We start from the raw sequence: 19,085 nt of genomic DNA, 5'->3' as shown, positions 1-19,085 counted from the left end.
GTTAGGCCCTCTGGTCGTGAGTCACCTGTCAAGGCCGAGGACGCACCCCTAGCCTCCCTAGACTCCCTGCCATCTTCTGAGGGAAGCTCCTTCTGTGGATGGCTAAGCTCATGTTCGTGGCGGCTCTCAGCTTTGGTATCAGAGGAAGACGACGTCCTCAGCCAACAGTACAGAATCCCACACCACACAGAGGGGGGCTGACCGCCAGGGGGGAGGCTACACGGAGGCCCCAAAGCCCCCAGTCGATACCAGGAAGATGGCCAGGCGGGCGGGTGGCGGTGGGGTGGCATCCACGGCCCGGGGAACCCTGAACAAAGGCCCAGATGCGAGAGTTCACGGGCAGTGACTCTTGGTGACTGTGTTTTGGACGGAGACCGCTTCGTGGGGGCGTGGCAGGAGACGAGGCCGGAAAAGCAGGCCACGCCAGGCTACTAGAGACAGCTTCAAAGTACTGGTGTTGTGGGACAGGGTGTCGGTCCCTCGGGTCAGCAGCTCCACCCCAAGAACACTGGGTGCCCACAGGTGCCATGCTGATTACTGGGTCCTTGGGGAAGGTTCCAGTTAGTCAGGCTGTGTTGCCTCCGTGCCTGACCCGAGGGCCCCCACAGTCGCACAGAGGCCACAGGACAGACACCCGTGTTATTAACAAAAACACACGCCCCGCCACACCGTAGCCAGGCCTGAGGGGAAATGGTAGACCAGAGGTGGAGGGCCTGGCTGAGTCAGGGTTTCCCAGAGCAGGAGGGGGTGGGGAAGAGGCTGGCCTGAGGGAGGCTGATCCTGGGGACTCATCAGTCTGGAACTGATGTGGGGGGAGGGGGAGTTTCAGCAAAGGGCCGGAATGCGACAATGGCGTGTTGCTAAGAGAAGCTTGAACGGAGGTAACAAATGTGTGCCAGGCACCTGTTCCGCGTCAGGCCCCGTTCTAGGGGACAAACCAGGCAAATTCCCCGCTTTCGATGAAGCATTCAATGAAAACGGATAAATTGCCTGCCTCGGTGAGGTGGTGGGAGACGGACGAGAAACACATCAATATGTAACGTATCAAGTAATGAGACCTACCGTGAAGGGAACACGGGCGAGGCCAGGGGCGGAAGCACGAGGAACACACTCGATCACACGCGTGCTCAGAAAGGTGTCCCCGGAGGGACGGGACCCCTGAGCGACCTGGAGAAGAGTGGCCAGGCAGTGGGAACATCAGGTGCGAAGGCCAAGAGGCGGAAGCATGCCTGGCACTGGGGGCCGAGGAGGCCCAGCTGGGAAGAATGCAAGGTCAGAGGGGTTCAGAGGGGGGTGGGGCCGGCAACTGGGAGGCCGCCTGCAGCCCCGCCTTCAATGCTTTTTTGTTCTTATAAAGAGTTTATTTTACTTATTTAATCTTTTTAAGTTTATTTATTTATTTTGAGAGAGAGAGAGAGAGCGCGAGCCTGCAAGCTTGAGCGGGGGAGGGGCACAGGGAGAGGAGAGAGAGAATCCCAAGCAGGCTCCACGCCGTCAGCACAGAGCCCCAGTGTGAGGCTCAGACTCATCAGCGTGAGATCGTGACCTGAGCTGAAATCAAGAGTCAGACGCTTAACCCACTGAGCCACCCGGGCGCCCCTAAACGTGTTAAGCCATCCCAACACCCAACGTGGGGCTCGAACCCACAACCCTGAGATCAAGATTGCACGCTGCGACTGAGCTGACCAGGTGCCCCTGCGCTTGTAATCTTGAGCAGGTTATGTTAGCCTCTCTCTCATTTTACCCCTTTTCATTTCACTAAAACGGGTGTACGGGTCAGGACTGTAGAGAAACAGAAGCCGTAGGACGTGCATACGTAGAAGTAACATCTATTTTTAAGGAACCGGCTTATGCAAGTGTAGTGGCTGACAAGTCCCAAATCCGCAGGGTCTCCCTCTGTCAACACTTGGCTTCCTCCTGACCTCGGTGGGGAGCCCTGGGCAGAGGGCCAGGCGGCAGCCCGGTGTGGGGGGGGGGGTGTGTGGCCACCCGGCAGGCTGGAGACCCGGGAGGAAGCAGGCTGGTGGTCAAGTGTGAAGGCCGCCTGCTGCTGTACTCCCTCTTGGCCTGGGGCGGTCGGTCTCGGGTGCAAGAGCTGAGATGGAGAATGTCTATCAGGCACTAAGTACGCTGACCGGCAGGCGGTAGATGCCTACTTGACGGTCGTCCTTGTCACTGCGCGCGAACGCGCGTCGAATGCCTAGTGGGTCAGGCACTCTGCGCGGAGCCTCCACCGCGATATTTAATTCGAGGCCTCGTTACCACAATTTGAGGTCGGTTTTATTACCCCCGTTTACAGCCTCAGAATTGAAGGTGCATAGAGGTCGCTCGCCTTGCCCAAGGGCCTTCTCTCCTGGTAAGTGTCAAAGCCAGAGCCAGAACTCAGGTCAGGCTGATCTCGAGCCCCAGGCCGTTCCACTTGCACGTACCGTCCAGAACCTGAACTCTCCGAGTCGGGAGGCCCGAGTCACAGAGGCTGGAAATGGGGACTGGAGGCTGAGGCAGGAGGGGAGGGGGGAGTCTCGCTGGGAAGAAGTTCCCGTGAAGCAGCCAAGGTCAGCCCTCACGGCGCTCTTGGCCCAGAGAAGGGGTATGTGGAAGGTTTCTTCCGTGGGATCCTGGCCTCTGGACACACAGCCTCACCCTCACCTGGGCGGGGGACCTCCCTGCTCTCCCGGCTCATTGGAGGAGGGGGTTCTCGGAGAAGAGCTCTCACGGGTCCCGAGGGCCGTGTGCTGAGGTCTGTCCCCACAGGGCCTCAGACCGAGACACGTGCTGTCCTCCCCAAGCGCGCCACAGTAGTCACCCTGTCGCTGACAGAACGGAAGGAAGGTGCTCACCATACAGTGGTTGGACGTGTTATTATGGAATTTCCAAACGTACACAAACTAGAAAGAACCGCACAATGAATGTGTCGTTGCCGTAGGACTTTACCTTCTCAACTAGGGCCTGCAGCTCCCCGTGAAGGAGAATTTTCTAAAGATCCTGTGATAGTATCGTTCCTAGCATGATTATATTGTGTTGCAATCTTGTGTTACCAAGTGTTAATTTCTTGGGGCGCCGGGGGGGGGGGGGGGCAGGTCATGACCTCTGGGTCTGTGAGCTCGGGCCCCTCACCGGGGTCCGGGCTGGCAGCTCAGCGCCCACTTGGGATTCTCTGTCCCTCTCTTTCTGCCCCTCCCCCGCTCTCAAAATAAATAAACATTAAAAAAAAGAAGTGTTAATTTGTTAAATGTAAACACTGCCAATGTGTTTCCATTTCTCTTTATCTTGAGGCACCTCTGGCGCCTCAAGGGACACGCGGGACCTGTGTCCCAGGGGGTAGTTGTTGAACGGCAGGCCCAGGTGGAAGAGAGCAGGTTGGAGGGAACGACGCCCACCCCACCCCACGCCCGTGGGTGCGAAGGCAAGAGAGGGGGGACAGCTGGCTCCGGGGATCCCTGCTGCCCCACACTTTGCTGTCACCCCAGGTGATGAGGGGCACCTGTCTCTGTCCTCTAGGAACCCAGCCAAGTAGCGTTCCCGGCCCCCCGGGGGCGGGGGGCGGGTTGGGGGACTGGGGAACTAGGGTTTGGGAGCACAATCTCCATCTTGGCCCTGCCCCCTGAGGAAAAGGCAAAGAAAGGTACCTGAAGCAGAGCAATTAAGTGCCACCAACTGTGCCCGGCAGAGGGTTCCGGCCATTGTTTGCTTAGGAGGCGGCCCTGTGAGTGACCCTAAGTCAAGGAGGGGAGTGGAGGGGCCTTCCCGAGGGGGCAGGGCCTCCGGCTTCTCATTCTTTTACGGTTCCCAGGCCCAGGGCCTTCTCTGCTCACAAAGGACTTCAATGCTGGCTTTTGACTGAACCTTTCCCCTTTGTATCTGTCTCTGTGTCTCTCAGCATCTCTGTCTCTGGCTCTCTCTTGTTTCCCAACATCCTTCCCGAGCCCCTGGGGAGCAGAGCTGGGGGGCCTGGCAGTGGGAACCGGACTGTGTCCTGTTCTCACCAAGGACAATGAGGGCCGGAAAGGGCTGGAGCCAGGGCCTGGCGCGGACTCTCGCTCCCCGCCTGTCCTGGGCGCCCCCCCCCCCCCACCGCCCCGTCCAACCCTGTGGTGTCCCCTCCCTCCGGTGCCAGTCAGGGAGGAGTCCAGCCTCTGCTGGGGGTGGGGGGAGATAGGGAGCACTTTTGCTTCACCTTCCCACCGACCTCTCTGGTGGCATCACCTCCTGCCCCAAAGCCCGTGCCTCCTGGGCCGGAGCCGCGGGACGTCCTCCCACACATCCAAGGCCCCCTCCCCCGTATTATTTACTCCTGTTTCCGGAGCTGGTGGCGGGACCAGTGGGTGGACGGGTGTCAGGGCCACGTGTGAGGGAGCAGGAGGAAACATCTGGCTTCCCTCGTCCTCCAGGGGCCGCCTCGCCAGCCCGGAGGCCTCCAGCCCCTGGGGGGGAGCCAAGCCCCAGAGGTTAGCACCTTTGCCCTTCCCACCTTCGGGCCTGCAGAAGCCTTTGTGGCCTCATACCCCCTTACTTAATGATGGTCATTAGTGGGTAGAATGCCCCTGCCAGGGTTAATTGGTAGGTTAGGTAACTAGGCACCCCAGAGATAGGCTGGGTGGAGAGCTGAGATGGGCACCCTCGGCCTCGTAAATGCACCTGTTCCCGAAGAAGGGGTCATTATTCCTGAGCCACATGCTGTCACTGATGCCTACACAGTGGGTGGCAGCAGGTGCTCCGGTCGCTTGGTAGGGACCTGGACCCTGCTCTCCGGCTCCTCCCCACCCTCCCCTAAGCCTGGCCCCCCCAAACTCTCATCTTGGAAGCCAGGGTACCCTCAGGTGACCAGATCCCCTGGGTGTCTATGCTCCCTTGGGCTGGGACCCGGCCCTCTGCCACAGCTCCCACCCCAGTTCAGGAGGAAGTCAAGGTCTGACAGAGGGGGCCCTCGGACCAACCCAGCCTCCTCTTACAGCCAGGGCCCATTGGAATAGGCTGTCATCCTCCCCCAGAGGGTCCCACATACCACACATCCCCTCACCATCACTAGGTAAGTTCCTCTCGCGGAGACTCTGGTCTCCTCTGAACTCTCCTTGCCTTGCTCCCAGGGAGACTTGACTCCGACTTCAGGCCCCCTCAATGGGCCAGTCCTTCAGGGTCTCCAGGGTTGGCTTCCCCCGAGAGAGGCTCAGCAAGGACCCAGAGACCCAGCAGGAACCCTCCCCAGCCCTCAGGGCAATGGTACTGGTCCCCAGGAGATGCGAGCTAGTGGCGCCCTCTGCAGGCATCCTGGGGAAATTGCAGAGCACTCGTCAACCTAGGGACGGAGGAGTCTGGGGTCTGGGGTTCCAGCCACAGATGGGAGTGGGTGGGGTTGGCCCCTGATTAGAGAGAAGGGGCTCTAATCCTGGGCCGGAACTCCTTCCACTCACTTCTTCATCTCCACTGGGTCTTTGTCCCTACTTAGACACATCCCACGAGCAGTATTGTTACCAGACGGGCAGATTCTTTCAACCAACCCACCAGTCTTTACTGCCCATTATCAAGCACAGTGCAGAGTACCAAGTGACCAAGGCAAGGTGCACACCCCAAAGACCACGGCTTCCGGGAGGGGCTGCCTAAGGAGCCTCAAAGGACAAGTACTCTGGACAGAGAGGTGTTCCTCAGGGCAGGGCACAGCATAGGACCTGAGAAACCACATCCTTCACTTTTTTTTTAACGGATATTTATTCATTTTTGAGAGCTAGAGATAGAAAGTGGGCGGGTGAGGGGCAGAGAAAGGAGACAGAAGATCCCAAGCAGGCTCTACGCTGTCAGCACAGAGCCCCGTGCGGGGCTCCAACTCATGAACCATGAGATCATGACCTGAGCCGGAACCGAGAGTCAGACGCCTGACTGAGCCACCCAGTCGCCCAACATCTTCATTTCCATCAAGATTGGCTCCAAGGTCCATGGCCTTGTCCCTACCATTTTGTATACTTTGCTAAAGCACAGCAAGTTCCTATCTCGGCTGCAAGACAGGAGAGAAATGAAGGCACCAGGACAAAGAGGATGGGCGGTGATCAACCTCGGGAGTCTCCAAACACGGACAAACGTCCACACTGGCATTTCACAGACGGGGCCGGGAGGACAACATCGGTAGAGAATTCCCTTCTGAGGACGTGGAGGAGGGGCAGGGGCCCTGTTTGCTCAGGGTGGGTAGTCAGAGTAACGAAGCCCCCAGAGGTGTCGCAGGGGCGAGGGGCCTTTCCTTCCCTCGTTCCCGTTCCAAGATCTAGTCCCGTCCTGACGGGCAAGGAAGGCTTCCTGCACTCAAGCCCCGACCCCTCTTCCGACAGGTCAACACAGCGGGTCACTCGTGCACTTCACTTCCACGAGGAGACTTTCACACGAGCACGCGCCGCTCCGGCGCCTCACAAAGCGTTTGGCGCGGACGGTGCTCGATAAACACCTGCTAAAAAGGAACCTTAGAAGAAGAAGCCCCGCCACCCCCACGGCTGGAGAGCACAGTTATCGGCCTGCCACGGCAGCCCGCGTGTGCGGGGACGGCACGAGAGGCTCGCGGTAGATCACGGCTCACAGAACTACAAAGAATCAACTTTATTGGACACGCAGGGTCAGTTTCTCTTTTTGCCCTTCCCCGTGACCTTGGCTGGGGCGAGGACTGGAGCTGTTGCCTGGTACAGCGTGGAGGAGATCTTGTTGATGTAGTACAGGCCAACCATGGAGAAAATGAAGCTGCGGGTGAAGACAGGAAAGTCACGGCATCGGCGGGCATCCGGCCAGCCTGGTGCCTCCTCGGGCAGGCGGGCGGCGGCAGCAGGGAAAGAATCCTGGATCGGGTTTGGGGAAGTGGGGAAGGGGAAAGGAGGGAGGGGGAAGCACGCTGCGCCCCTTACCCAGCTGCGAGGCACTTACCAGGTGGTGACACAGACACGGTGAATGAGGCCGGATGCAAAGAGAGCCAACAGGAGGCAGAGAAGAACTGGGGAGGCAAGAGGGCACAAGGAGGGTGCTGGTCGGACTGGGAAACACCAAGCCTTCATATGTGCATTCTAGGAGACACCAGGGGCGCTCTGAATCTTGGGGGGCCTGCCTGGAGGGAGCTGGCATGACACTGGCAGGAGGACTTCAGACGCCCTTGATGATGCCCGGGACATGGAGGTAGGAGACGCATGCTCCTTACCAGCTCTGTCACAAATGTCACTTAACTTCCCTACCCTGGCTTTCTTCCAATATAAAGGAAAAGGAAAAGTGACAGCAGCATCTGAAGGGCAAGGTTTGCTGCTGTTCGGGAAAGAGGGTGAGGCCTTTGCCACAAAAGCCAGCCACTAAGGATTGATTCACTCAACTGGCTGTCCAGCGGTGGAAGTTGAGGGCCTCAGTCCCCGGACACAGGTTGGAGGGCAGAGGGTCTGGACACCCATGCCCACGGAAGCAGGAAAGGGTCTCCGGGGCAACCGGAGTAGGACTGGAGAGAAAGCGAGAGGGTAGGAAGGAAGGGCAAACACCGACCGCCCATCTGGGGAGGGCAGCGTAGGACAAGAAGGCCAAGAGCCCTGCCCCACAACAAAGGTCTCTTTCCGAAGCACAGGAAGACAGAACGCATGGAAACAAAACCTCTGAAGGCTTGAGGCTGCAGGAGGGAAGGAGCTGGGGGAGACTGCAACAGGGCTGAGTGGAGAGAGCAAGGCCCTGAGAAGGGTGCAGAAACCAGGTCTCTGTTCTACGGGAGGAAGGCTCCACAAGAGGCGGCCTGTGCTGTCACTTTCAAGCTTGTGACACTCCTTAGGTGACCCGGCCTCGACGTCTGATTTGCTTTGTGAACTTAATTCTGCATAGATAGCGAAATCATCAATTCTCCATTGCGCAAGCAATAACAAGTACGTTTCAAACAGGAAACGATCTCATGTTTATTCTAACTCGGTCAGGGTCGCTGCTGAGGTGAAACCTGGAGGCTCTAACACTTAAGCTATTGACGATCGGGTTAAATATACAGAATCCACGAACACCGGCTCAACTTCACATCAGAACCCCTCATAGAGTCAGTCCTGTTCCTTCCTCTGGGGGCAACAAAGACCATCCCCAAGGACGTAGGCAAGGCGCGCGCCCTGTCCTCAGACCTCCCCGGGGAAGTGGCCCAAAGGTAACGAAGTTTCGCACTTTCTGGCCTTCCCTTCCAGCTCCTCCACGAGCTAGAGGACGTGTTCCGGGAGCGTCAGCGCCTCCGACAGCCTCAGCAAGCACAGCTCCCCTACGCAGCTCGGACCAACTGAGCGCCTGGGAGGTCAGTCCCCTGCTGGGGGAGGTTAGAGCAGAGGGCTCACTCACAGCCCCCCCCACCCCCGGTTCGCACTTACTCTCGGGGAAGATCTTGGCTTGGAATCCTTTGCCAAAGACCAGATTCTCCAGGTTGTTGAAGGCCTGGGCCCAGGGAGTTAAGGGTGGGACGAGAGACCCGGCAGAGCCGCGCGGCCGCCTCCTCCCCCCGCCCCCCGCCGCGCAGGAAGGATACGGTGAGAGAGAAGACGAAGAGGCCCGAGCCCAGCAGGCCCCCCTGGATGGTGAGCCACTCGGTGGAGGCCAGCTGGCGGCTGTACATCTGCATCCCGGCGAACAGCAGCAGGGACAGGAGGGAGGAGAGCGCCAGCGAGGTGCCCGTACCCACGGCTGGAGGGGCGGCGACCACAGGAGGCGCCGAGTCGGGCTGCGCCCGGCCCCCGGCCGCGGCCACAGCCGCTTCCCCGCCCCCGCCCCCACCCCGGGCCGCGCGCCCCCTCGCGACCCCCGGCGTCCCCGCCCCGGGCGCCCGAGCCCTCCCGCCCCCGGGGCCCAGGACACGTCAGCTCTGCGGGCAGAGGACCGCCACAGCCGGGCCGCCCCCACCCCACCACACTCGTCCGTCGGGGGGGATCCCGCCGGCGCCGTTACCCATCACGTCCTGCCCTCCGGTCCAGTGGACGCCTCGGGCCGAGCCGAGAGCGGATGGAGCCGAACCGGGGCGGCCGGCTGTGCGCATGCGTCAGCCCGGCCCGCGGGCTCGCTTCCCCCCAACGTCTTCCCCGCGCTCCCTCTAGGCGCCTGGCCGCAGCGCCCCCTGCCGGCAGGGAGGAAATATTGCGTCCAGGAGGGGCCGTGGCCACCGCCCTGGTCCCCGGCCCTTCCCCGCTCCCCGAGCGTCTGCTGCCTCTCGGCGCAAGCTGGTGGGCCCGTGGCCCCTAGCCTCTAGCCCACGTGTGTCTTCTTTGCCATTTATGTCGTCTCCAGTGCCCGTTCCTCACACCTCCCTACGCCGTGATCGCTGGCTGGACATCTCCCGTGGACTCTTGCCCAAACCAAAATCTGGTCCTCCCGTTCTGAAGCCCGTCTTTCTCTGAAACTCTCCTCCCGCTTTATATAAGTAAGACTACGGAGCCAACGAAGAATGGCAACACAAGAAATGGCTTCCCCTCCAATGCCATTCCATGTTACGCACCCCCCACCCCCCACCCCGTCTTCCGAGGACCACGTGGGGAGAACTATTTCCCACCTCCTACCTCGACGGGCGCTGTTCGAGGCTGTCTCTGGAGCATGCGCAGTGACATCTCACCCCCACCCCTCCCCACACCCCCACCGGGCTCCCGCATTAAGCCCGGGGTTCGCAGCCGCAGCCGGGATCGGGCACCCGGGGGCGGGCGGGCATGGTAAGGCCATGGCTGAGGGTGAGGACATGCAGACCTTCACTTCCATCATGGACGCGCTGGTCCGCATCAGTGTGAGTTACGGTGGGGTCGAGGGGAGAGGACGGAGTGGGGGGGGCGCACGGGTCCGGGGCCGGCCGGGACCTTGAACAGGTGGAGATGAGGCAAGATGCCGGGATGCAGTCAGGGGCCTGGGGAGGTCAGAGGGGACCGGGAGGTTCGGGGTGCAGGTTGGAGAGGGTAAGCCCGGAGGCAGCCCGGAGGTGAGTGAGGTGGCGTCCATCTGCTGGGGTATGAGGAACCAGGAGCCGCCCGGATGCAGCGGCTGGGCTGGGGTGCCCGCCGGCAGTGCACCAGGGCTGGGGCTCTGTACGCTACGAGGAGGGGGCGTGTGTGAGCTCGGATGTTTTCCAAGAAAACTGAGGCTAGGTGAGGGGCGATGAAGGAGCCGCCCCACGGTGCAGTTCCAAATTTGGACCCTTCGGCGAGACCCCACCCCACCGCGCCCCCACTCAGGGCTGCCTCGGAGCCCGCGGTTGTCATGGCAACCCGTGCCCGGCTCTCCCAGGGGCGGTGCCAACCCTGCCCCCCCCACCACTTCCTTCCCCCTCCCTGCCTGTCCCTCCCTCCTTTGTGTCAGCTGCGCCCCTGACCGGGATGGCTGCGAAGAGAGGGACCAAGGTGAGGCGGGGGTGGGGGGTGGGGCATAGCTTGAGGACCCCCTCCACCAAAAAAGGGAGGGGTATTTCCGGTGGGGAGGGGGCAAGTAGGCGGGAGCTGGGCTCCCCGTCGCCAGGGGAGGGGGTTGCGGCTAGTCAGGGGGAGGGGGAGGGGGCGGGAGGGCCGGACGGTCGGGGGCGAAGGGAATGGGCTCGTCTCGCCGACCCGAGGAGCCGGGTGGGGAAATGAAGGCTGGGGAATGGAGCCTGGGGCGGCCGCGGGCCGAGCCGCGGCAAGATGATGGACGCGGTGAGCGGGAGGATGGAGAGCGAGCGGCGCCTGGCTATAGGGAGGAGTCACGCCGGGGCGGAGGGGGGTGCCCCCGAAGGGGGCGGGGGTCCGCACCGAGCTGCAGAATGGGCGGTGTCCTTGAGAGCAGCTGGCGGCCCAGAGGTGGGGGGAGGCGGGCAATGGCCAGGGGAGAGGGGCTGCGGGCCCAGCATCCCCGCAGGGGGAGCGAGAGGGGCGGGGCTAGAGGCTGGGGGAGGCTGGCGCTCCAACCCGCCCCCCCCCTCCGTGGGCTTTAGCTCTGTGCCAGAGCAGGAGAGGCAGGCGACAGAGCCGGAAGGTGTATGAACCAGGCCCAGGCCGGTGCTGGGGAAAAGCCTTAGGCAGCTCGTCTTCTTGCCCCTGCTCGAGACCCCGTGGGTTTCTGAGGGCAGCTGAGAGGCCTGTCGAGATGTGCCCGGTGTCGTGCTCTGAGCCGGCCTCCTGCTGTCTCCACAGACAAGCATGAAGAACATGGAGAGAGAGCTGCTGTGTCCGGTGTGTCAAGAGATGTACAAGCAGCCACTGGTGCTGCCCTGTACCCACAACGTGTGCCAGGCCTGTGCCCGGGAGGTGCTGGGCCAGCAGGGCTACATAGGCCACGGTGGGGACCCCAGCTCCGAGCCCACCTCTCCTGCCTCCACCCCTTCCACCCGGAGTCCCCGCCTCGGGCGCAGAACTCTCCCCAAGCCGGACCGCTTGGATCGGCTGCTTAAGTCAGGTGGGGCTGGGTCCCGGGGACCGGGGATGGGGACGCTGGGGTGTCCACGGGGAAGATGGAAACCTCCGTCGCTGGTCAGGGGCATCTGTCTGTCTTGCAGGGGGTGAGGAGACCGTTCATACAGGCTGTAATGCGAGCTGAGCTCTGGCACAATAAAAAGTCTTTTTTTTTTTTTCCACGGAGCAGATTCCCTGCCCCTCGGCCGGCCGAAATGCTCACCTCCCTACCTCCCTGCACTTCCACAGGCTTTGGGACGTACCCCGGGCGGAAGCGAGGCGCCCTGCACCCCCAGGTGATCATGTTCCCGTGCCCAGCCTGCCAGGGCGATGTGGATCTGGGGGAGCGGGGCCTGGCAGGGCTGTTCCGGAACCTGACCCTCGAGCGCGTGGTAGAGCGGTACCGCCAGAGTGTGAGTGTGGGCGGCGCCATCCTGTGCCAGCTGTGCAAGCCCCCGCCACTAGAGGCCACCAAGGGCTGCACCGAGTGCCGAGCCACCTTTTGCAACGAGTGCTTCAAGCTCTTCCACCCCTGGGGCACCCAGAAGGCCCAGCACGAGCCCACGCTGCCCACCCTCTCCTTCCGCCCCAAGGTGAGCCAGCCCTCGAAGAGCCTGCGGAGGGAGGGGCGCGGTGGTGCCGCACGGTGGGGGGCGAGCCCGGCTCTGTGGGCTCGCGAAAGGAGGTGGGCGGAGGTTCGCCTCTGCCGGGCTCCTCTTTCTGTAACAGCAACAGCAAAAAGGCACCGGACGAGTCTTTAAACATCGTCCAGCCTCCATCCTGTCTGCTGAACGAGAACGATAACATCTGCCCTGCCATCCCATGCCCTGAGGGTTGTGGAAGGGATCACATGAGATAGTGTTTGTGAAAGTTACCTGTAGGCTGAAAAGATCTGTCTGCGTTCACGCGTTCGCTGAGTAAATATTTATCAAGCCTGGTTCCTGGTGCTATTCTAGACGCCGGGGATAGGGCAGTGAACAAGATGGGCAAAGTTAATTATTAGCCGCAAGGCGAAGATTAATTATCGTTATTATTGCTATTAGCACGCATCCGGAGGTAGAGGGGAGGGCGGAGCTAGGCGAAGACCTGGTGCAGGCCAGGCTCCCTTTGGTGCCAGTGTGCACCACCAGGTGGCACTGTGGAGCACCCCAGCCGGGCTCCCCCACAGGGCCGTGGAGAGGCAGGGCCAAGCACTTGGGTGGCCGGTCAGCCCCCTCAAGCCCGCCGTCGGCTGACTCCGTCACTGCTCTTTCTGTCCCTAGGGCCTGATGTGCCCAGACCACAAGGAAGAGGTGACCCATTACTGCAAGACGTGCCAGCGGCTGGTGTGCCAGCTCTGCCGGGTGAGGCGCACCCACGGTGGGCACAAGATCACACCGGTGCTCAGCGCCTACCAGGCCCTCAAGGTGAGGACTCTGCCTCGCTCAGCCCACACTCACGCCCTCTGGCACCTCCTCCTACATGCTGGCCTCTGCCGAGCTAGGCATGATGCCCACCTCTTTCTTCCCCCTCAGGACAAGCTGACAAAGAGCCTGACATACATCCTGGGAAACCAGGACACGGTACAGACCCAGATCTGTGAGCTGGAGGAGACCGTGAGGCACACTGAGGTGAGGGAGGGCATGGAGGTGGGCCCTGGGCCCCGCCGGGGAGTGGGAGCTGGAAGGGGGGGTGTGCGTGGGCATGGCCCTATCACCTGGTTGCCAGCTCAGGAGGCCCACGTGGGGTCCAGGGATGTGTTGGGGTTCTGGTTAAGCCAGGTTGGCCGGGACACGGGTGCCCCAGACGAGGCTGTACCTGGGGCTACAGTGGGGACAGGGCGGCGGTCACCCAGGACAGGGAGAGCTTGGAAAGCCCCGGAGACACAGCTCAGATGCCCTCAGGCTCGGCTGCCGCGGAGGATGGCACACACCTCTGACACTTTCTGGCAGATGGCTCGAGTCGGCCGACGTGGGGATAGACAATAAGGAAGGGGCGGAGGCCGGTGGACATTAGTGCCGTCGTGGCCTCTCTTGTTTGGGGGACTCCTTAAGGGCTCAGGGCTGTGGTGTGGGCATCCAGGAAGGTCAGCACAAAGCTTCAGAAGTTAAACCCATGTGGGTGTCCGGGGGGTCTTTGGAGACGCGAGCCTGGCTCTGTTGGAACGGGCGGGTAGGGTTTCCCCAGATCTGCCGTGGTCCCGGCCCCGGTGTGGCGCCCCAGGAGGCAGGCACACGTGCCGCCTTCGAGAGGAAGATAGTGAGTGTTGCTCTCTGGGCAGGTGAGTGGCCAGCAGGCCAAGGAGGAGGTGTCCCAGCTGGTGCGGGGGCTGGGGGCTGTGCTGGAGGAGAAGCGGGCATCGCTGCTCCAGGCCATTGAGGAGTGCCAGCAGGAGCGCCTGGCCCGTCTCGGCGCCCAGATCCAGGAGCACCGGAGCCTGCTGGATGGCTCAGGCCTGGTGGGCTATGCCCAGGAGGTTCTTAAGGAAACAGACCAGCCCTGCTTTGTGCAAGCAGCCAAGCAGCTGCACAACAGGTACCCGGGGGCGCGGCCCAGGGCGCGGGGGCGCAGAGGTGCGGCCAGTGTCGAGGACGGCATGCGAGGTGCAGCCCCCTGGACAGACGCAGGGGTGCGGCCAGTGTCGGGGACAGCGTGCGAGGTGCTGCCCGGTGGACAGACAGGTCCCCAGGCTTTAACACCGGGCCCAACTGGTACCCAGCTCGCCTGCGGGGACGGGAGGAGACCCACAGCAGGGGCCGAGGCTCTAGGGACAGGCAGGGCCGGGCGGAGGGGAAGGGCAGCGGCCCGGAGGGCCGTGCCTGACCCTTGCCCGCCCCCGTCGCAGGATTGCCCGGGCCACGGAGGCCCTGCAGACCTTCCGGCCGGCCGCCAGCTCCTCCTTCCGACACTGTCAGCTGGACGTGGGGCGTGAGATGAAGCTGCTGACAGAGCTTAACTTCCTGCGAGGTAAGGAGGTGGCCAGGCCCCGTGCCCCATTAGAGCCCTCCCCCGTCTCCCCCCCCCCCCCAGCAGCGGGCCCGGGGGGCAGCGCCCACCGGGACGTCCCGTCCCGGCCTCCCGCCCAGCCCGGCCTAGCCGCCCCTCCCCGCCGCCGCCCGCCCGCCCGCCCGGCCACACCGCGCTCAGCGCTGCTTCTCCCTCTCTTTGTTTGTAGGCTGTGGCCACCGCGGACTCCGCTCCGGAGCACCCCAGGCAAGTCAGCGGCCCTGCCCCGGGGGCCCTGCCCTGCCGCCCCCACACAGCTCGGCCACCCACCCCTGCTTCCTTCTCGGTCCTCCCCCTCCAGCGCCCTCTGTCTCTCTCTCTGCCTGCCTTGGGCTCCTGCCTAATCCCTGCCCTCTGACCTTTTGTCCTCCGGGCCCTCGCCCTCTCTACTTGCCTCCTCTTCCCCTTGACCCTGGTCTCCTGCTGCTGTCCGGCTCTCACTCGCCCCCTCCCGGCCCCTGCTCTCTGGCTTGCTGGCCCTCGCGTCTGTCTCCCTCCCGCCCTGCTCCCTCCTCCTGTCCGTGCCCTTTAGCCTGGGTTCCAGTGGCCTTTGTCTGCCTTTCCCCTGGGCCCTTCTTTATCCGTAGAATAAACAAGGTCATAGAAAGAAGGGTCCCCATCTGGTCTAATACCTTTTTTGACAGAGGAGGAAACTGAGGCCCAGAAAAGGGAAGCAACTGACCTAAGGCCAGAGTGAGAGAACGGCAGGCCAGGACGGGCACGAGGCCCCCCTGCCCCCTGCCCCGTCCACACCCGTCTCTCCCCTGGGCTGTGCCCTGCCCGCCCCCTGCCCAGCCCCCGGCCCCCCAGACGGCCTTCTCCGCAGCTCCCCCTCACCCACACTCACCCCCCCGGCCCCCGCTGCTTCCCCTTCCCTTGCCCGCCCTCCACGCCAGGCCGCTGACCAGGCCCCCACTGACCCCCTCTGTCTCTTCCCACAGTGCCCGAGGCTCCCGTCATCGACACCCAGCGCACCTTCGCCTACGACCAGATATTCCTGTGCTGGCGACTGCCCCCCCACTCGCCACCCGCCTGGCACTACACCATCGAGTTCCGGCGCACCGATGTGCCCGCCCAGCCGGGCCCCACCCGCTGGCAGCGGCGGGAGGAGGTGAGGGGCACCAGCGCCCTGCTCGAGAACCCCGACACGGGCTCCGTGTACGTGCTGCGCGTGCGGGGCTGCAACAAGGCCGGCTATGGCGAGTACAGCGAAGACGTGCACCTGCACACGCCCCCCGCACCCGGTGAGCGGCGCCCGGCTGGGCACAGTGCGGCCTTCGAGGCGCGTAGGGTACGCGGGGACCCACTGAGGCCACCGACGGCCGGCGAGACAGCACAGCGGGCCGCGCGCCACCTCTGGGGCTGGACCACCTGGGTTCAGACGCCCGCTCTGCCTCTTGCCAGCTGTGGCTTTGGGCAAGCTATTTGTCCTCTCTGAACTTCGGGTCCCTCTTCCGTAGGGACAATAGCAGTATTGTTGCTGTGAGAAGGGACTGAGGTCCGTTCCCAGTAGTAAGCGTGAGGGCAGTGACTCTCCAGAAAATGGTCTGGCCCCTGGGGCGCGGGCGGAATCCAGGAGCATCACCACCCAAGTGGGGTGTAAGGGCTGGGTGTGAGCACCAGAGCGTGGGCTGGAAGGCGTGGGTCGGTGGGGAGGGGGGTGTCACAGCTGGGACGGAGCGGCAGTGGGGTCTCTGGAGGGGGGGGAGGGGCGCGGCCACAGGAGAGGGCCAGGAGGAGGCGCTGCAGGCCAACTGGGAGACCGGTTTCTGGACCCACTAGTCACTCCTAAAACTCTTCTTGGGGTCCCAAGCCCATTTGGGATGCCCCCTTTTTCCCCCTCATGCCCCCGATGGTGGTCCTCCAGGCCCTGGTCCCCAGAGCCCCCGCCCAGCCCTCAGCAGCTTGTTCCATGTCCTGAAACCCCCCAGTGTCCCCCAAGGCCTGTGTTTGTCCCTGAAGCCCTTTCTTTGTCTCCCTCCCCCGCTGCAGTCCTGCACTTCTTCCTCGACGGCCGCTGGGGCACGAGCCGAGAGCGTCTGGCCATCAGCAAGGACCAGCGAGCGGTGCGGAGTGTTCCCGGGCTGCCCCTGCTGCTGGCCGCTGAGCGGCTGCTCACCGGCTGCCACCTGAGCGTGGACGTGGTCCTGGGAGACGTGGCCGTGACCCAGGGCCGCAGCTACTGGGCCTGTGCCGTGGACCCAGCCTCCTACCTGGTCAAGGTGGGCGTCGGGCTAGAGAGCAAGCTTCAGGAGAGCTTCCAGGGAGCCCCCGACGTGGTCAGCCCCAGGTCAGGCCTCTCGGGGAGGGACGGGGTGCGGGGGCCCTGGGTGGGGGAGCTGGGCCCAGGACGCGGTGGCAGCGGGAGGTCGGGAGCAGGGACGCAGGGCCGAGCCCGGCGTGGGCTCCGCCCAAGGGGCTTGGAGGCTTGCTCTTCGGAGGAGTGTGTCGCTTGGAAAGGGATGTGGGGAGAGGGGCCGTCCACCTGCTTCCACCTGTCCCTCAGGCCCACCAGGCCACCTGTCCGGCCTCTGCATCTCCCAACGCCGTTTCCAACGTGCTGTCTCCACAAAACCCACTCTTCCCAGGACCTCCTTCACCGCGTCTGTTTTCAACATCCTAAAATCCTTCCCTTGACGTTGCCATCTCCACCCCCCCTGTTGCCAGCGCCCTGCTTAACGTCCCCCACGTGTGTGCCTCCCCGAACCCTTTCTCCCCGCACTGTCCCTAAACACCCCATTTCTCTGAAATGCACCCCCATCCCACACCCCTCCACCCCAGCTCTCTCCCAACACCTGCCTTCCCGACAGCCTTTCTCTCCCCAGCCCCTCGGTCACTAAGCCGTCTCAACCCTCTCAAACCCTCCTCGAGCTCCTTGCCGGCGTGATGCCCCTCCCCCATTGCTCTCCTCACCCCTTCCTGTCTCCTGCCTCCTCATGGTGCCTGATCCTCACCTCCTTCTCCCCTACCTCTCGTGCCAACGTCCTTGCCCTTCGATACCGCTTTCCTCGTGGACTCAGACACCTCCCCCCCCCCGCCCCATATTCTAACCCCTGTGTCTGCGACGCGTCCCAAGTCGATCCTTTCAACCACTCGCTCCCCGACATCTCGTCCTCTCACCGTCTCAGCCCTCGGCCCCACCCCACCCCTTGTGTCTCGGCCAGCCCTCGCCGTCCCCCCCCCACCGCGTGCCCCACTTCCCCCCTCCGCTCCCAACACCTTCCCACCCACCGGCTCCCACAGGTACGACCCGGACAGCGGACACGACAGCGGTGCCGAGGACGCCACCGTGGAGGCTTCGCCACCTTTCGCCTTCCTGACCATCGGCATGGGCAAGATTCTGCTGGGGTCGGGGGCCAGCTCCAACGCGGGGCTGACGGGGCGGGACGGCCCCGCGGCCAGCTGCACCGTGCCCCTGCCGCCCCGCCTGGGCATCTGCCTGGACTACGAGCGGGGCCGAGTTTCTTTCCTGGACGCCGTGTCCTTCCGCGGGCTCCTGGAGTGCCCCCTGGACTGCTCGGGGCCCGTGTGCCCTGCCTTCTGCTTCATCGGGGGCGGTGCCGTCCAACTGCAGGAGCCCGTGGGCACCAAGCCTGAGAGGAAGGTCACCATCGGGGGCTTTGCCAAGCTGGACTGACCCGGGCCCTGCCCCCCCAGGCCTGCTGGAGCCGGGTTATGCCTCCGGCAGCTTCCCCCTCACGCTCCTCCTGCCGTGCCCTCTGGCCCCTTACCCGATGTCTGTGTATTCCTGGGGCCTTCCCTCCACCAGGGGACTCTCCTCTGCTCACCTTTCTAGATATCCCTCATTCCCTCCAGCCCCCGCCGAGTCTCTGCCCCACACCCTGCCCTTGGCATCTTACCCGAGTCACGGAGGGGCCCCCTTCCCCATCCCTGTCCCGTGCCTCTCCCCCGGCTGCCGGGGAGGGAAGGCATCTGGAACTCTGGGCATGATCCCCAGTCTGCCCTCTGCACTCTGCCCTGCCCAGCTCCCTGCCTCGTCAGTCCTCAACTACAGCCTTGGGGCGGGCAGGCTTTTTTGGCCAGACACTGCCCAGGCGCTCCCTGGTGAGGGGAAGGGGGCCCCGTCATCCTGCTTTAGTCGTTGGGGTCCCCACGCCCCTCGGCCGCATGCCTGTATCCCGTCTCCCTCTTGCATGCTTTACCCCGTCCCACACCCACGCCAACGTGCCAAGTCTCCCGTGGGGCCCCAGCTGAGGTTGGGTGTCCCCCGTGGGTTGGGCTAGGCAAGGCCTCTGGGGTCCGCTGCTGCCCCCCTGCAGTGGGCACTGCCCGGCCCGTGCCGAACAACAGCTGTTATTTTCATGGTTTATAAACAATAAACTGTGATGCCGGCACATCTCTGCCTTCCATTCCTTTGTTTCCTGTGCTGGGCGTAGCAGACGGAAAGGACCCGGGGTGCAGCACCGTGGCTCAGAGCGGGGGTGCTGGGCGGACCCGGGGCCCGAGGGAAGGAGGTCCCTGGTCGGGTGCTCTGGGCCTCCCGCCACACCGGCTCCCGCTCAGGCCCAGGCTGACGGCGGCCTTCAGGGGACCCGCCGTCCTGGTGGCTGCCGGCCCGGCGGGGGCCCAGGGCCCCAGGGGATGTGGCGAGAGGGCAGGCCCCGTGCCTGGGCCCGAAGGGGTCAGGGAAGCAGAACCACTTCCCCATTCCCGGGGCGCCTGGAGTCGACCCCGCTGGCCAGGGAGGGGGCCGGGCCTGGCGCCAGCACCTCCGGA

At 63.5% G+C, this 19,085-nt stretch overlaps 2 protein-coding genes across 2 annotated transcripts; one reads left to right on the top strand and one right to left on the bottom strand.

Moving 5' to 3' along the window:
- Positions 1 to 6,564: 6,564 nt before the first annotated feature.
- Positions 6,565 to 9,020, bottom strand: KRTCAP2 (keratinocyte associated protein 2). The gene is made up of 5 exons (XM_030303354.1): positions 8,911 to 9,020; positions 8,495 to 8,649; positions 8,340 to 8,403; positions 6,898 to 6,964; positions 6,565 to 6,717 (listed from the first exon to the last, which is right to left on the bottom strand). The coding sequence occupies exons 1-5, from the start codon at positions 8,996 to 8,998 to the stop codon at positions 6,597 to 6,599; spliced, it is 495 nt and encodes a 164-aa protein (XP_030159214.1). The 5' UTR covers positions 8,999 to 9,020; the 3' UTR covers positions 6,565 to 6,596.
- Positions 9,021 to 9,204: 184 nt separating this feature from the next.
- Positions 9,205 to 18,705, top strand: TRIM46 (tripartite motif containing 46). Its single transcript, XM_030303295.1, has 10 exons — positions 9,205 to 9,733; positions 11,106 to 11,367; positions 11,613 to 11,956; positions 12,626 to 12,769; positions 12,878 to 12,973; positions 13,624 to 13,877; positions 14,188 to 14,309; positions 15,290 to 15,592; positions 16,341 to 16,638; positions 17,592 to 18,705. The coding sequence occupies exons 1-10, from the start codon at positions 9,404 to 9,406 to the stop codon at positions 17,983 to 17,985; spliced, it is 2,547 nt and encodes an 848-aa protein (XP_030159155.1). The 5' UTR covers positions 9,205 to 9,403; the 3' UTR covers positions 17,986 to 18,705.
- The last annotated feature ends 380 nt before the right edge of the window (positions 18,706 to 19,085 follow it).

The sequence above is a fragment of the Lynx canadensis genome, chromosome F1 (assembly GCF_007474595.2).
Source record: "Lynx canadensis isolate LIC74 chromosome F1, mLynCan4.pri.v2, whole genome shotgun sequence".
NCBI classification, from domain to species: domain Eukaryota; kingdom Metazoa; phylum Chordata; class Mammalia; order Carnivora; family Felidae; genus Lynx; species Lynx canadensis.
The sequence above is the reverse complement of the archived record's forward strand: the minus strand, read 5'-3'. Positions and strand labels throughout refer to the sequence as shown.

Coding starts and splice junctions, on each gene's coding strand:
- TRIM46 (XM_030303295.1), top strand. CDS start 9,404: ATGGCAACACAAGAAATGGCTTCCCCTCCAATGCCATTCCATGTTACG. Junction 11,957..12,625: donor CCCTCTCCTTCCGCCCCAAG/GTGAGCCAGCCC, acceptor TTCTGTCCCTAG/GGCCTGATGTGCCCAGACCA. Junction 12,770..12,877: donor GCGCCTACCAGGCCCTCAAG/GTGAGGACTCTG, acceptor CTTCCCCCTCAG/GACAAGCTGACAAAGAGCCT.
- KRTCAP2 (XM_030303354.1), bottom strand. CDS start 8,998: ATGCGCACAGCCGGCCGCCCCGGTTCGGCTCCATCCGCTCTCGGCTCG. Junction 8,404..8,494: donor TCTTCGTCTTCTCTCTCACC/GTATCCTTCCTG, acceptor CCCTGGGCCCAG/GCCTTCAACAACCTGGAGAA. Junction 6,965..8,339: donor AGCCAAGATCTTCCCCGAGA/GTAAGTGCGAAC, acceptor TTGCCTCCCCAG/TTCTTCTCTGCCTCCTGTTG.